General features: G+C 38.1%; 1 protein-coding gene across 1 annotated transcript; it reads right to left on the bottom strand.

Moving 5' to 3' along the window:
- Positions 1–1,753: 1,753 nt before the first annotated feature.
- Positions 1,754–4,396, bottom strand: LOC147896602 (G-type lectin S-receptor-like serine/threonine-protein kinase At1g34300). The gene is made up of 2 exons (XM_087381911.1): positions 2,913–4,396; positions 1,754–2,798 (listed from the first exon to the last, which is right to left on the bottom strand). Exons 1-2 carry the CDS (start codon positions 4,394–4,396, stop codon positions 1,754–1,756), a joined length of 2,529 nt encoding a protein of 842 aa, XP_087238037.1.
- Positions 4,397–15,569: the final 11,173 nt, after the last annotated feature.

Below are 15,569 nucleotides of genomic sequence, written 5' to 3'. Positions count from 1 at the left end.
CAAGAATACTTATGAGCTAGATGCATTAAAGGCCAAGTTGCATGAGGCCTTTGATATGAAGGATTTGGGACTTGTAGGTCATATTCTTGGTATGCGCATCACGCGTGATCGGAGTAGGAAACTCCTTTGGCTTTCACAAAAAGAGTATGTTACAAAAGTATTGGAGCGTTTCAATATGGAGGGGGGGAAGGCAGTGAGTACTCCATTGCCTCCATATGTGAAACTGAGTCACACAGATAGTCCCAAATCAGATGAGGAAAGGGCCATGATGGCCAAGGTTCCTTATGCATCAGCGGTTGGGAGTCTTATGTATGCTATGATAGCTACTAGACCAGACATTGCATTTGCAGTAGGAGTTGTTAGCCGGTATATGGCTAATCCAGGAAAGAGGCATTGGGAGGCAGTTAAGTGCATCATGAGGTACACGAAGGGTACCAAGGAGATGTGCATCTGCTTTGGTAAAGGAGACATGCATGTACTTGGGTACACAGATTCAGACTATGCAGGGCATGTGGATAGTAGGAGATCCACTTCTGGTTATGTGTTCACCTTTGCAGGTGGTTCAGTGTCGTGGATGTCTCGTGCACAGAAGTGCGTTGCTTTATCTACCACAGAGGCTGAGTATGTTGCAACCACAGAGGGTTGCAAGGAGGCTATATGGCTTGCTCGGCTAGTGGGAGATTTGGGGATTCATACAGGTGTACCGACATTGCATAGTGATTCCATGAGTGCTATTCAGCTAGCACGGAATCCGGTCTTTCATGCAAAGACCAAACACATTGAGGTCAGGTACCATTTCATCAGGGAGGTACTTGAGGACAAGCGCATAGAGCTTGTCAAGGTCCATATAGACGATAACCCTGCAGATATGCTGACGAAGAGTCTACCTAGTCACAGCGGTTTGAGTATTGTCGTGTATTGATGGGCATTGGATAGTATGCTCACTGGTTGTTCTCCCCTAAAGACACATTGTCCTTTAAGTGGGAGGTTGTGGGGGTTAAAGGTCACTGTGCCTTTACCCCGGTTATGTACAATACTCAAATACATATATAAATGAATGAAAAAGAAGATTAGGGTGGTTCTGCACCCACCAAACTTGTGTGGCTCTCTGTCTCTCTCTCTCCTTCTTCCGTTCTTGCTTCCGTTGAGAGCACTCTCAGTTTCTTTATCGAAGAATTATGTAAAAAAGAATTAATTTATTTCAATAGATTCATATTTGACAAAGCTTCATGCTTTGAGTCAACTTCATAAATTGCTAATGAATTGGTGGAAAATCTTTGAAAAGGGCTTTTAAAAAATTGTTTCTAATATTTATTTCTAAACAAATGCAAAGGCTTACAACAATTATTTCTTCTTTAAGAAAATTTTCCCTAAAAATTCTTCCTAAACAAATTCAAAGGCTTACAACAATTATAAAATTGCTCTATAAAGTGTTTAAAATCTATGTTTAGAAATATTCAAAAACTCAATTCACTTCAAACTGATCCTCAACTTTGAGTGAGACCTAGGTATACTTTGAGTGAGGCCTAAGTATTCTTTGGTTGGTGTAATTTTAATGAAATATGTGGCCTTTCGAGGACTTTAACTTTTGTGTGGCCTTGCAATCCAATTTATATATAATTTTGTAGATCATTAAAAGTAGCCAATAAGGTACAATCTCATGTAATACTACATATATAGAAAAGTAGCAACAATGATAACATATTTCAACATAGACCAAACTTAGGAGAGACACTTCAAAATAGACCAAACTTCATCTTGGAGAGACAATGGAGTAGGAATCGAAGGTTACACTCTTGGAGGTCATGTGGACCTTGGGTGGAACAATGTAAAGGGGTTCCTCTAATGGAATGTCCCCTTCAAGCATTTGCAACACACGAGACATTGTAGGGCGATCAAAAGGCTGGTGTTGGATGCACCAAAGGGCAATCTTGAGCACTCGAAGCTGCTCTTGCATGTCTAGTTCAGACTCACTAGCGACATGTTCATGGACAAGGTGAACTTGAGGATTGGAGGAGGAGGAGGAGGATGCCCAACCCTGGTCAAATTCCAAGGTGACAAACCCTTTCGAAATGCAATTGAATGCCCAATCACGAAGATAACCGCGATCCTCATGTGTAGTGACTCCACGCACAATCTCCATGAGCAAAATTCCGAAGCTATAGACATCAGCCTTAGAGGTGATCACATTGCTACTAAACCACTCGGGGGCCATATATCCACGAGTTCCACGTATAGTCGAGATACTAAGGTGCTCATCACGGTGGTGAAAGGGGTGAGCAAGGCCGAAGTCAGCAACCTTGGGAGAGAAGAGGTGATCAAGGAGGATGTTTTGGGGCTTGATGTCACCATGGAGGATGCAACGGTGGCAATGGTGATGGAGGTAAGAGATGCCTCGAGCGGTGCCAAGAGCAATCGCATGGCGAGTGTCCCAGGGGAGGGATGGGGTAGCTGTAGTAGTCGCTAATGATCGAGCTAAGAACACGTCGAGTGATTTGTTGGGCATGTACTCAAACACAAGGATTCTAGCGCCGAGTTGCGTGCAGAACCCTAAGAGTTGGAGCAAGTGTATGTGGTGGATCTGCCCAAGGGTGCCAACCTCAGCTCGAAATTGCCGCTCTCCCTCTCGAGCAGCAGGGCCATTAAGCTTGAGAACCTTAACAGCGACAATCATCAAGGTAGTGGACTTGGGAGGGTAGATCCATCCCTTGTAGACCTTCCCAAAACCACCCTCACCGAGCAACTCACTAAAGTTCTTGGTGGCCTCAACAAGCTCGTCGTAAGTGAATCTCAAGGGTCTTACTAAGGGGCTTCCTCCAAGTAAGATCTCTTCTTGCTTCTCTTCCTCCTCCTCCTCCTTCTCCTTCTCCTTCTCCTCCTCTTCCCTTTGAGGCCGTGGACGCAACCACCACCTCCACCACTCAAACAACGCCATTTGCCGCCGTTGTCGCGACCCCCACCTCCACCAGCCACCCAATGCCACCACTACTAGTGCCACAAGGCTTGCTACCGCTGCACCCACCACTTTGCCAACAACCACCTTCCCTCCGTCGTCCTTTCTCCCAGGTGACGCCTCAGCACTAGCAATTTTCACAAATAAGTTAATCCCAGACGTTACATACCCATCCCATAGATACCCTGTCACTTCGTTGCCCTTCAGAAAGCATTTCCCTGGTATCCCAGCTGATTGTGGAACATCCCCCGCTATTCCATCCTTTATATGCGACGCAGCCATGCATGAACAGCTTTCCAAGCACAAAGTTTTGCACGTTTCCTCATCCACAGTTGGTATGTCCCCTGGAGAATCGAGGTTGTTGTACTTGTAATCGGTGTTGGCCACCTCTATCATCGTTGTGTTGTATTCACTAGCACCGCTCTTGCAGCCAATGTCGAAACTTATGTAGGAAACGCAACCCTGAGAGAGATCACGGTCGTCAACTGCATGGTAACCCGGTGGGCAGCTGCAATTTGCTCTCCCATCTACAACGTTTTGACATAAGCCAAAAGGACCACAGGGGCTGCCGACTCTGCACGGGTCTGAAATTGCTTCCCACATTACCTGCCAGTAGCTGGAATTCGGTCCCCAGCTGTATGCGCGTAGATTGCCATCAAAATCTAGCGTCAATTTCTTGAGCGAATGATCCCTTGAGTAGTTATTGTTGTCGAAGACTAGCGCAAAGCCGGGACCGCTGCCTGTGTCTTCATAAATCTGAAAATTATCTGCTGTATTTATGAAACTTCCGTACCAGAAAGAGACGTTATTCTGCCGCTGATCGAGCCCTTGAAGATGCAGATTTTCACTTGCATCCGCTACGAGACTATATGTACCTGTAGCATATGATGTTATGTTCTCCCTTGAGCTCAGCATATAGGATCGGTTAGATTGCAGAAGCCAGCTAGGCAAGCTCCCGTAGCTGGGCAGCATAAGAGTATCAGTAAGATCCTGAAAGCTCTGCCATACTGTGCTATTGCTGCCATTGATTAGAACGAGATTTCCTGTGTCCTGCAACTCTGCGAAAGAAACTCCCAAGTTGCGAGTATTGCTGCTCCAAACCAATACCCTCGCCGAATCTAAAAGCTCGAGGTTTCCTGCGTCTGTGAAATTTAAGAACGCACCTGCGCCTACGATTGGATGCTCTCCAAAAATGGCCCACCAAACAGATGTGCTGTTGACATCCTTCGAATGCCAAATTGCCAACACGTACTGATTCGGGGAGAATTTGTTGAAACCAAACGTGAAAGTTCCACTTCCGGACAACCAGTAAGCATTGGTCTCCTGGGACTTGAAGGAAGAACCTGGTCGAAGAAGTTCAGAAGCGATGGGTCTTAAACTGGCTAGGATACAGACCAAAAGAACGCGGCGTGCTGTGACTCGAAATCGCTCTATCAATGCCATGGCACATCTACGATTTCCTTTACAGATCAGTTGGAAAGTGTTGCTAACCCAGAAGCAGGTAGGAGCTATGCTCGCGGAGAACATAAAACCCCTTGAAAGGTTGCCTCTGAGAGCACTTTCACAAGAAATCCCTCATGCCATCCATATATATCCGGGTGGTTCTACTGCTCCGAAAGCTTGTACGTCAAACGTATATTCGTAAATACTCTGCACACATAATCATGGATCGAAAAACTGAAGAGAGCAGCTCGTGTTGCTGCTGGGAAGGGCATGTAAAACGAATGTGAGATTGTTACAAAATTGGAAGTCGTCTGTGTGAGACGTCCTATATTTTTGGTCGACGCTGTTGGTGGCCGCACCAACCGCAGGCTACTTTTATTTTGCTATTGAAACTCTTTTTCGTGAATCTCGACGAAAGAGTGCATGTTTTTGTGAAAATGAAAATTCCTGGTCGCCTTGGTTCCTTTCAATGTACAGAGGCGGTTGCAGGCTTCTATCGCGTTTTTGGGAATAATTGTATCGCGAATTCTGTTAGTGATTCTGGCTTGTTTTATATCTCCATCGGGCAGGCCAATGAATCTAATTCATCTTGTTAAAAAAATTATTCAGCTTGTGTTTAATCATCTTCCTACAAAAACTTTCTTTTAATAGCCCAACGCTTTACAAAATATTAGTAGCACTTGCTTTACCACTATACTCTGACACATTGCCCACATGCACCCTACATGCACTTGCGCAGTCTTGTTTTTTAAAAAGAGGGAAAGGATAGCCCACGAAATTAAAGAAGACACAAAAATGTAACCTCTCAACAATCAAGCCCATAGCATAGACAGGCACCCCAATGCTTTTGAGACTAAGAGCATCTAATTCCCTATTCTTATCCTAGATAAACCTAGACATGTCCCACAAATAGAGCTCTACATATGCTACTAAAGCACACATAAAGCGATGGTTTATCATTACATTATGGGTACATTAAATGTTACAATTTTCTTTTTTCTTTTTTGTAACGATGTTAGAAATTCTAAGAAATTAAAGTCTTCAAAAGTTTAAATAACACCAAGCAAATATAAAGCCTCAATCATTGTCTTTTCCAATGGCAAGGCTGGACCAGACGTCCTACCAAACGTCAAAATAAATGGGTTAATTTAATCCGCAAAAGTGAGGAGACTCCATCTTCTTCTAAGACTTCTATGCTAGCTTGTGGAAGTTTTCTTTTCCAATGGAAAGGCTTGACTCTGACTTCTTGCCAAAGATCACATGAAATCGATTATAAATTTTTTAATGTAAGACCAACTAAGACTTCTTCTCAGACTTTATACAAGAGACATGCTCATTTTTATATAATAGATTGAGCCCCCATATACTAAGACTTTTCTTGTCCCTTGTTCAAGCATGATAGAGCAGTTTAAAAACATGTGTGTGTGCATGGTTTATGGGAGTACATCGTGAGGTGTGTTGGGGGGGGGGGGGGGGGGGGGGCTATATTGAAATCACTTATACCACGTGTGTTTAAGGAAAATGGACATATACATTCTCAAATATGTTCAGACTCCCCATTGAAATTTCTTATACCACGTGTGTTTGATATTAAAGTCAAGGCTCCCCCATTGAAATTATTTATACTACTGTTCAAGGGAAATGGATACTTAAAAGCCTCGATTGACATATATTCTCTCAAATATATCCAAACTAGAAAGTTCAACTTTTTCTTGACAAAAAGATAAAATCCCCTTATGTATGTAAAATTTCTATGAGAGTATTGAAAACATTTTTGTTGAACACACACCCTATGTAATCAATTGATTGATGTGGCTATATGCACCAACTATTGACACATGGCACTTTTTAAAGCTAATTTTGAAATGCCATTTTATATTAATTTTTCTGGAATAACTTGAGATGGGCCATCAAATGAGTTTGACCTAAACTAGAGAGGTATTCATTAATGAAATCTATATATAATATGTTAGGCTTTAATTGAGGGAAGTCTAGTTTCTCATGAAATGTCTTTGCCTTCCATATATCTCATGGTTTTTATGTCTCCTTTGAACTACCACCATACACCATAATTTTAAAAGTGTATATGTAGGTACAATATAAGATACATGCTCATTTTTATATAATAGATTGAGTCCCCATATACTAATACTTTTCTAGTCCCTTATTCAAGCATGATAGTGTGGTTTGAAAATGTGTGTCTGTGCATGGGGTATGGGAGTACATTGTGATGTGTGTTGGGGTGGGCTAGTCGGGGGGCCAGGGGGGCTATATTGAAATCGCTTATACCATGTGTGTTCAAGGAAAATGGACATATACACTTGTAAATTTATTCAAACTCCCCATTGAAATTCCTTATACCACGTATGTTCGATACCTAAGTTAGGGATCTACCATTGAAATTATTTATACCATGTGTGTTCAAGAGAAATGGATACTTAAAAGCCCTGATTGTATATTGTCTTAAATATATCCAAACTGGAAAGTTTAATTTTTTTCTTGACAAAAAGATAGAATCCCCTTACGTATGTAAAATCTCTATTTAAAACATTTTTGTTGAACACATAGCTTATCGTTACATAATGACCCTTCAAGGGTTTTAATCTTAGTCATCATCGATTGATTGATGTGGATATCTGAATAACTATTGACATGTGGCACTATTTTTAGTTAATTTTGAAATGCAATTTTACATTTTCTGGAATTACTTGAGATGGTTGGGCCATCAAATGAGTTTGGTCTAAGCTAGAGAAGTGTTCATTAATGAAATCTATCTATAATATGTCAAGCTTTCATTGAGGGAATCCTAGTTTCTCATGAAATGTCTTTGCCTTCCATATGTCTGATGGTTTTTATGGTTCTATGAAATTTTAATATCTCAAGAATGGCGTGTCTAAAAGGAATGAAATAAAAGTGAGTCCTATTTACTTTTTGATACCTTTAACAGTAGTTAGGTAGAAGGACATTAAAATGTCCTAGGATACTTCTATGTCCTATTAACTTAGCAACTTCCTAGAATTATTCAAAAGCATCGATAAGGTATTTTGGGTTTAATTATTTGCCATAATAGCTTATCTACTGAAAAAAACTTGGAATTATTATGGATTGAACTTACACCTATTACTTTGAGCTCTACCGAAAGTTTTAGGGTCAACATAAAACCAAAATTTCAAGCTGTTTTCTCAGGTTTTAGATAAAATGGCCATACTTCCTACTTAGAATGAGTTTTCTTAGAGTTTGTAAGTCCTAGAGTCTAAGGATAACTATAACACATATGTTTATATTTCCTCGGAGCTAGATAATCATATTCATAATGATCTATGGCCTTAAATGTAATTTTAGTGAATGAGAGACAAGAAAGAGAGGAAAAGAGTAGGAGAAGGAGAGAAAAGAGAAGGAGAAAGAGAGAAAAGAGTAGGAAAGAGAGGAAGGGAGAAAGAGAGAAAGAGAGGGACAGAAGGAGAGAAAAGAGAGAAAGAGAGGAAAAGAGAGGAAGAGTGAAAGAGAGGTTAAAAGAGAAGGAAAAGAGTTGAAGAAAAGAGAGGAAAAGAGAGAAAAGAGAGAAAAAAGAGAAAGAGAGGAAAAGAGTAGTAGAAGGACAGAAAATAGTAGAAGATAGAGAGAAAGAGAGAGACGAGTACGAGAAAGTGAGAAAAGAGAGAAAGAGAGGAAAATAGTAGGAGAAAGAGAGAAAAGAGTAGGAAAAGAGTAGGAAAGAGAGGAACAGAGAAAGGAGAGGAAGAGAGGACGATAAAGAAAGAAAAGGGAGGAGGAGAGAAGAAAGAGAGGAAAAGAGAAAAAAGAGAGGAAGAGAGGAAAAAGAGATGAAGGGAAAGAGGATGAGAGGAAAAAGAGAGGTAGAGAGGAAAAGAGAGGTAGAGAGAAGAAAGAGAGGAAAACAGAAAAAAGAGAGGAAGAGAGGAAAAAGAGATGAAGGGAAAGAGGATGAGAGAAAAAAGAGAGGAAGAGAGGAAAAGAGAGGTAGAGAGAAAGAGAGGGAGCAAGGGTGAACGGAGATAAGGGTCCTACACCCATCACATTTGCTAGCGCTTAAGGCACTAGCAAATAGCCTTGCAACATAAAAACAAAATAAAAAGAGAGAAAAGTAGAAGTTCCTTACTTGGAGCTCAAGAACGAGAGACGACCTCAGAGTACCAGATTGTGGTTTTGATTGGCTCCCCCATAAAACAAAGCAAACACCTCATTTTTTGTTAAAACCAGTGAGTGTAGCAAAAAATAGTGAGAGAAACAAAGCGAGGGAATGGAGCAACTTTACAAGGAAAAATTGTACTACAAGCAAGCAACTAGAGCAAAACGAAAGCAAACAAATCAAAACAAGCAGCTAGAGCAAAACGAAAGCAAACAATCAAGAGTCCTCCACATTAGGAATCTATGTATGCTATTGTATGGTCATAGGTTTTGAAAGGTAATAACCTCTTGAACAAGGTATCCTTGAATGGAAACAACTTCTCAAACAAGGTAAAGATACCAACAATTGCATGCAAGCGAGCTTAAATGATCAAGTGTGTCTCATAGCATGGATTCTAACTTAGATGTTGATTGTAAAATGGAAAGTTATTGAAAATCATGTTTCTTTCAAAAAGTAATTTAGTAAAATGCTAGAAAATATGTTGGAGATATTCAATCGATCCTTCTTCCTTTATCTTTTTTTGTAGATCATTTTTTTGTGGTCATAGGTTGTGTACAATAAGCAAAATATCAAGGACCATCATTGTTTATTATTTTCCAATTAGGATAAATCTTCCCACGTGTAGTTGCAGATTAACTAAATACATGGTGTTTTTGAATTTGAGAAGGGATAACCAAGTGTTGGCCAAAACCTAAACATATGATACTCAATGCAATGTAATTGCAACCCCTGAAAAATTCCCAAATGTCAAGTACTAGATTTGGTTTATTATTTCTCAATTCAATATGAAGCAAAATTACACAAATAGTGTTTCTCAACACCATCTTTTTTGAGAGGGGATGACTTATTGCTAGAAACCTAAACATTTGGGAGGAAATCAAAACGTAGGAAATACATGAATGATTTGTAGCTTATATGAGCCCAATATAAGCCTTTACTTTGATAAGATGAAAGTCGTCATCATTATCACGTGTTATGGCATCACAACAAATACTTTCTTTTGCTTTCTAAACCCTAAGTGCAAGTAAACGCACATGCATATACACACGCGCGCACACACACACACACACACACAAGTAAAATGTTAACAACACAAACTATGGTTAGACAGGTGGAATCTCAAGGCTTTCACTAAGCAATACGAAAGATAGCACTTGTATCCAATAGAGTACTTTATAATGGGGTTATAGGAAATATAGATATATAAGGTATACACGGGGTATGTAAATACTTGTTTAGTGCATGAACGTACGATGTTATGGGGTTTTTACATAGTGAACACTACATGGGGGCACACTTCCTTCTCCATATATTTTAAATCCAATGGAACATCCCTTCCCAAAGGATTGTGAATTTGAGGGTTTTCAACAATATGGTCACAAAGGGTGTCTTGGATAATAGGGTCAATATTATATGAGAAACTAAATCTTTGCCTTGTTCTCTTGGCATTATCAAAGAATGTTGTGTGAAAAATCTTCCCTTTTGTTTTATCTTGGCCTTTAAAATCAAAATAATCAAGGTCTACCATCAAACATTTGCACCCATGTCATTAGAGATCTCTAACTATGAGTAACAAAAATATTGAAATGAAATGGACTTTTGCTTTCCAAATCTTGTTTCTTACTTCTTTATTATTTTAGTTTTGCATCCTTCATTGCCTTGTCTGCTCTATATAGATGTAATAGATTTGACAATCTTGTTTGCACTCTTGTACCACTATTGATAAAGCGGTGAGCATATACATGTAGGTGTTCCTTCAACTTGTCCCTCTAAAAAATGGAATACCCTTGAATACCTATTGTAAAATGCATATCTATTGGCTCCCTAAATTTTATACCTTTGGTTACTAGCTCCCTTTGTATATATCTCATATATATTGGACAATTGATAGTAGATTCATTTTCTTGTTATCTAATTTATGTACAATTGTATTAAAAGAATGTGGCATCATTTTTATGGTTGGACATGCACATCTTCTCATTTCTAGACATGCAATATGCATAAGTATCAATAAATTGTCCATCAATATGCTTAAGAGAGAGAGAGAGAGAGAGAGAGAGAGAGAGAGAGAGAGAGAGAGAGAGGGGGGGGGTTTTGAATGTAGGCAACCCCCATATGACAATCATTACATTAAGAAAAGGAACCTGGCAATAGCATGAGCTCACTCTTGAATTTTAAATATCATGCAAAATGTAATGCAAGACATCCCCAAAATGGTACTACAACTGGCTATACCAAATGATGCTTTGACGAAACCTAGTTTCTAAGTATGTAAACACAAGAAGCCATGCATATAACATGTGATACAAAATTAAGACATTGGGATCCTAGAAAGTTTTGCCATTCAATCTTAAGAAGCTATTATTTTGCTTCATTTTTTTGCATTTTTAGCACCTATGAGCTATTTCTCTAAGCTCTTTCTTAATTTGTCAGAAGTACTAGCAATTTAGACCTAGATATGTACGTATCAAGGGAACTTTGAGGTAGTTGTTAAATGCATTGGAGGAAAAACCAAGATTTAATCATGGAAAAAAATCAAAAAATTATTTTTAAAAGAAAATAACAAGACACAAAAATGGACAATAATAAACACCTATCTAATAAATAAAAAGCCTACATCGTTTGATCATAATTAAGATCAAGGGTTCACTCAAAAATGTGTGAAGCCGTGAGTTCAATAGAATGCATTATTAAGTTCACTTTTTGGATTAAAATTTATAGAAATATAATTATATAATGGTTTTCTTAATGGATTTGGAAATAGAGTTGTAAGCTTTTATAGAAAAAGGGGCCATTTTATGTCCTCAAAATTCACAAATAAGGGATTTCTAATATAGCCCTTGAACCCACATGATAATTGAGTTTTCCATATAATGAGCACCTCATGCAAGATCAAAAACCGCTTCATGAAAGCCCAATGAATGGAAAAGTGGGGCTAGGTTATGGATAAAGAAGAAGATGCTAAAATATTTCGATAGCCACCTATGCTTGACCATTCGATTCTTTTTAAAAACTATCTTCTTTGAGATGATGGAACTAAAAACAATTGCAATAAGATGAGTTCAAAATTGCTAATGGCTTTCATCCATAGATGGAAAAAATCTTAAGAATATTACACTAGTATGCTTATTCTTCCATTTCATGGCAATCTAGAGTAGAACTACAAGCTATTCATGTCGTGAAAAACTCCTACATTTTTAACATGTGGTGTGGCTTCTACTGATCTATTGACACTTTATTGTAGTATCATAACATATTTGTTATATAGTTATTGCTCTATTTGGGATGTATATTAGAATGGATTATCTATGGACATTCTATGTAATGTATGAACTACCTGGTGGTATTGTAAGAAAATTATACCACATCATTTTTTGATATAAATTTATCCAATAGTATTGCACCTAGGCTCCATTATCCAAATAAGTAGTCTAGGCCCTATATGAATATCCTATAATGATGTAATTACTTGGTGACTAAGAAGGTCTTTCCCTTGGTTTCCTTATATCAACAAAGTGGTAAGAATATGTTGGCAAGTCACCAATGCAAGAATAGGTTGGCAAGTCACAAATGCAAGAACCAAATAGGCAATCCTCACCCATGATGATGGATTATGGTTCATGCTCCCTATTTCATGGAAAGATTTAGTAGTAAACCAATTTAAGCATGTTAGTTATACCAAGGCCACAACCTAAAGGGCCTCACCCCAAAAACATGTGGACATACATATGCATACACAACAAGAATGTTTCTTATTTTTTACGTAGAAGGGGACTTAATGAGGAGGAGAGGGTGTAATTATACACGAAGTAATGAAGTAAGTGTATAGAAACAGACTTGACAAGAGGAGGGATGTAGTTATTATACTTAAGCTATTATATAATAGCTTTTACGAAGTAATCATACAATAGCTTTTAGGAAGTAATCATATAGGAAGTATGAAGGGAAAAAACTATATAATCATACTATGGCATCCCACTGATGGCCTGCCCCCTTTACCTTGCTGGTCAAGATGTGTACATTTTCTACAACAATCCACATGTTAAAAACCTTTGTTTTAAGTGACACACTCAAGGATGTAAGGCACATGATAAGGAGCTTTTAAGCAATAGAGTCCTCTTGGTCATGCAATACATAAATAAAATCTATCAAAAATCAATGTGTAATGCAAATGTAAGGAAAGGTGGGAAGAGGTTTATCTTCATGACTTATGAGTACTAGTCCTCATGCTCAAGTGAACAAAGAAATGTTATGTCCATAGATGCATCAATTATTGATCAAAAGAACTAGGAACTTATATTTAACACCTCATATATGAACTGGTTCATGGAATAAAAGATCTAATACATGCATATGTATGCATTAGTGGATCCCATCATAAGTACAGAATCCTCTCAGCTAAAAAAAAACCATTGCCCCTACCTACTCATTTTGATTGCTTGATTGATTGACGCTAGCAAGCTCAAAAATACTCTTTTGAAAAATCAATTGTCATTTATTTATTTATTTATTTGTTTGTTTGTTTGTTTATTTATTTGTTTATTTATATGTATGTATGTATGTATGTACATGCGTATGTATATGTGTATGCATGTATGAGGTCTGGTTGTCCAAGCATCTTTAGGCTTGCTAGGTTCTATAGGTTCAAGGTTACATTTAATATAAAGTATAAGGGGGGTCCACATGAGGACAAATAGGGGAGGATTATGATTAGGTGAAAGATTTGGGTCAATTGTGTTAGCAAGCACTACACTTTTCTATTCCAATTAGGGGATATTGGGTGGGGGTCGGTGGGGGTCAAGAGGATCTTTGGTGACTTATGTATTGGAGGTGTTAGACAAAGTGCATTAATCTATTATATGTGTGCCAAAGGCTCCACTCCCCATTTAGTATACCTTATTTCTCCTCAAATAATGATATCCATCTCCTCACCTCCCTCTTCTTGTATTTCTTTCCATGGGAATCCCTTGTGCTTCTTTCCACCCCTCTTATTCGATTGGGTCTCTTGTATCCTCCCTTTTCACATTCCTCCTTCTCTTTTAACTTCTCTCTCCTCTCCCATTTCATTCAAAGTATCTCTTTAAAAGATGTGTTAATTTTCTACTTTTATATTACCCCCTTGAGAGGTTATAGAGGCATAGTTTTGCTGAAAGACAACTTGACTTCATACCCCCTACACTACAAGAACGAACCTTGGTAAGTCTAAACATAGGGTTACATCATCTTCTTATTTTCCCAATCAAAAAGCCCCTTTGTTAAGTCACTGTATTTTGGATGTACGGAATAATTTACCAAGAAAATAGTCATGACGCATGTAGTGTTGGCCTAGAGCAATATGCTCATACATATTGGCCAACTTGTGTACTTGGGTGTGAGGAAAAATGGCTTTGTCATCATTGGGTTGTGAGGATCCACTCATGGATCTAGAATATGATTTTTACTTCCACATGGAAGTCTTTAATAGCCTATTCAAAGCAAAAATAAATCTTCACTAAATAATTTGATGGGAAACCTTCCAAGGCTACCAAAGGTGTGGACATCTAAAAAAGTGGGCCATGAACCAAGAAACCTTTACTAGCTTTACTAGCTCAACAAACAATAACCATATAGACAATTAAACATCATCCACAATGTGTGAAGCAAATATTTCCTAAAGGCGACAACAATTGGAGGATGTGTTGACAATTGTGAATCCTCCAATATTAGATACAAAAACAAAGACACAAAAATGTGGCCTTAACTAAGCCCACAACATGCTACACACAAGAGAGCCTTTCAAATTCTTTTGAGAGTAAGAGCATCTAAGTCCCTATGCTTGCCTCTAGATACACTAAGGCTGGTTCATGACAATTTAAAGCAAACATAAGGATACAAATTGTCATTACATGAATCTTCAAATTTTAGTTCTTCTTTTTTGTCAAAAAGCTATAAATTCTAAGAAATATGGATTCATAATAGTTCCAAAATTTAGAATAACATAAAGAAAATATTATGCCTCAACCATTTCCTTTTCCAAAGTCAAGGCTTGACTCCTACTTCTTGCAAAACAAAATTTGAAATGGATTTATTCAATCCTCCAAAGTAAGGCCTAACTCTGACTTTTTCTCTCCTTTTTCTCGAACTTCAATGCTAATCAAGGAGTGGTGGTCTTTTGCAATGGCAAGGCTTGACTCTAACATCTTGCCAAACATAAAAGGGAATGGATTTATTAAATTCTCCAAGCTAAGGCCCCACTAAGACCTCTTCTAGAACTTAAATGCTAGTTAGAGGTGGATGGCCTCTATTCACATTTAAGAAAAGATCATGATAAATGCTCCTTTCATTAAAAGAATATGATATAGAATAAACTCATAAAATTCAAATTTCCAATAAAAATTACCAAATAATAATGAAATAGAAATTACAGCATAATTATAGTGGAAATCATGGAAGCCTTTTTCTAGCACAAAAAATTTGAGACAAAAGTATGTGGCCATGGAAATTCAAGAAGGATGATAGTCGGAGGAAAATCAAGCAATATAAGACACAAGAAGAGAGAGACAGAGAGAGAGGGAGGGAGGGAGGGGGAGGGGGGGTGGTGCTATTAGATCTACTTCACATGTACAGAAGAGGTAGGGGCAAAAACCTAATGTTGGCAACTAACCCTTCACACGAGTTGTAAATGGTGTTTTAGTTATCATTTTATGGGTCCAACTCGAGGCTTAGCATGCAAAGCCTAGATAGCACATGCATTTAAAGGTTATTTCAAAAGTACTTATTTTTATCCTAGTCTTTCATAAATATTTTCATTCCCCATTAATGCATACTCTTTCAAAAGATAATTCTAAAAGAACTAAAATTCTTCCAATAAAAAACCCTTCAAATAAAGAATGCACATCATTCAAAACTAATCGGGTAGTGGTTTTCTTTTACAATGGCAAGTCTTGACTCTCATTTCTTTCAAAACATAAAAGGAAATGGATATATTAAATCCTCCAAAGTAATGCCCAACTAAGACTTCTTCTAGAACTTTAGTGCTAGCTT

Source organism: Dipteris shenzhenensis, chromosome 11 (assembly GCF_047967505.1).
Source record: "Dipteris shenzhenensis isolate YYH24624 ecotype China chromosome 11, Dip_SZ_1.0, whole genome shotgun sequence".
Classification (NCBI taxonomy): Eukaryota; Viridiplantae; Streptophyta; class Polypodiopsida; order Gleicheniales; family Dipteridaceae; genus Dipteris; species Dipteris shenzhenensis.
Note: the sequence above shows the minus strand (reverse complement) of the source record. Positions and strands in the feature narration are given on the sequence as shown.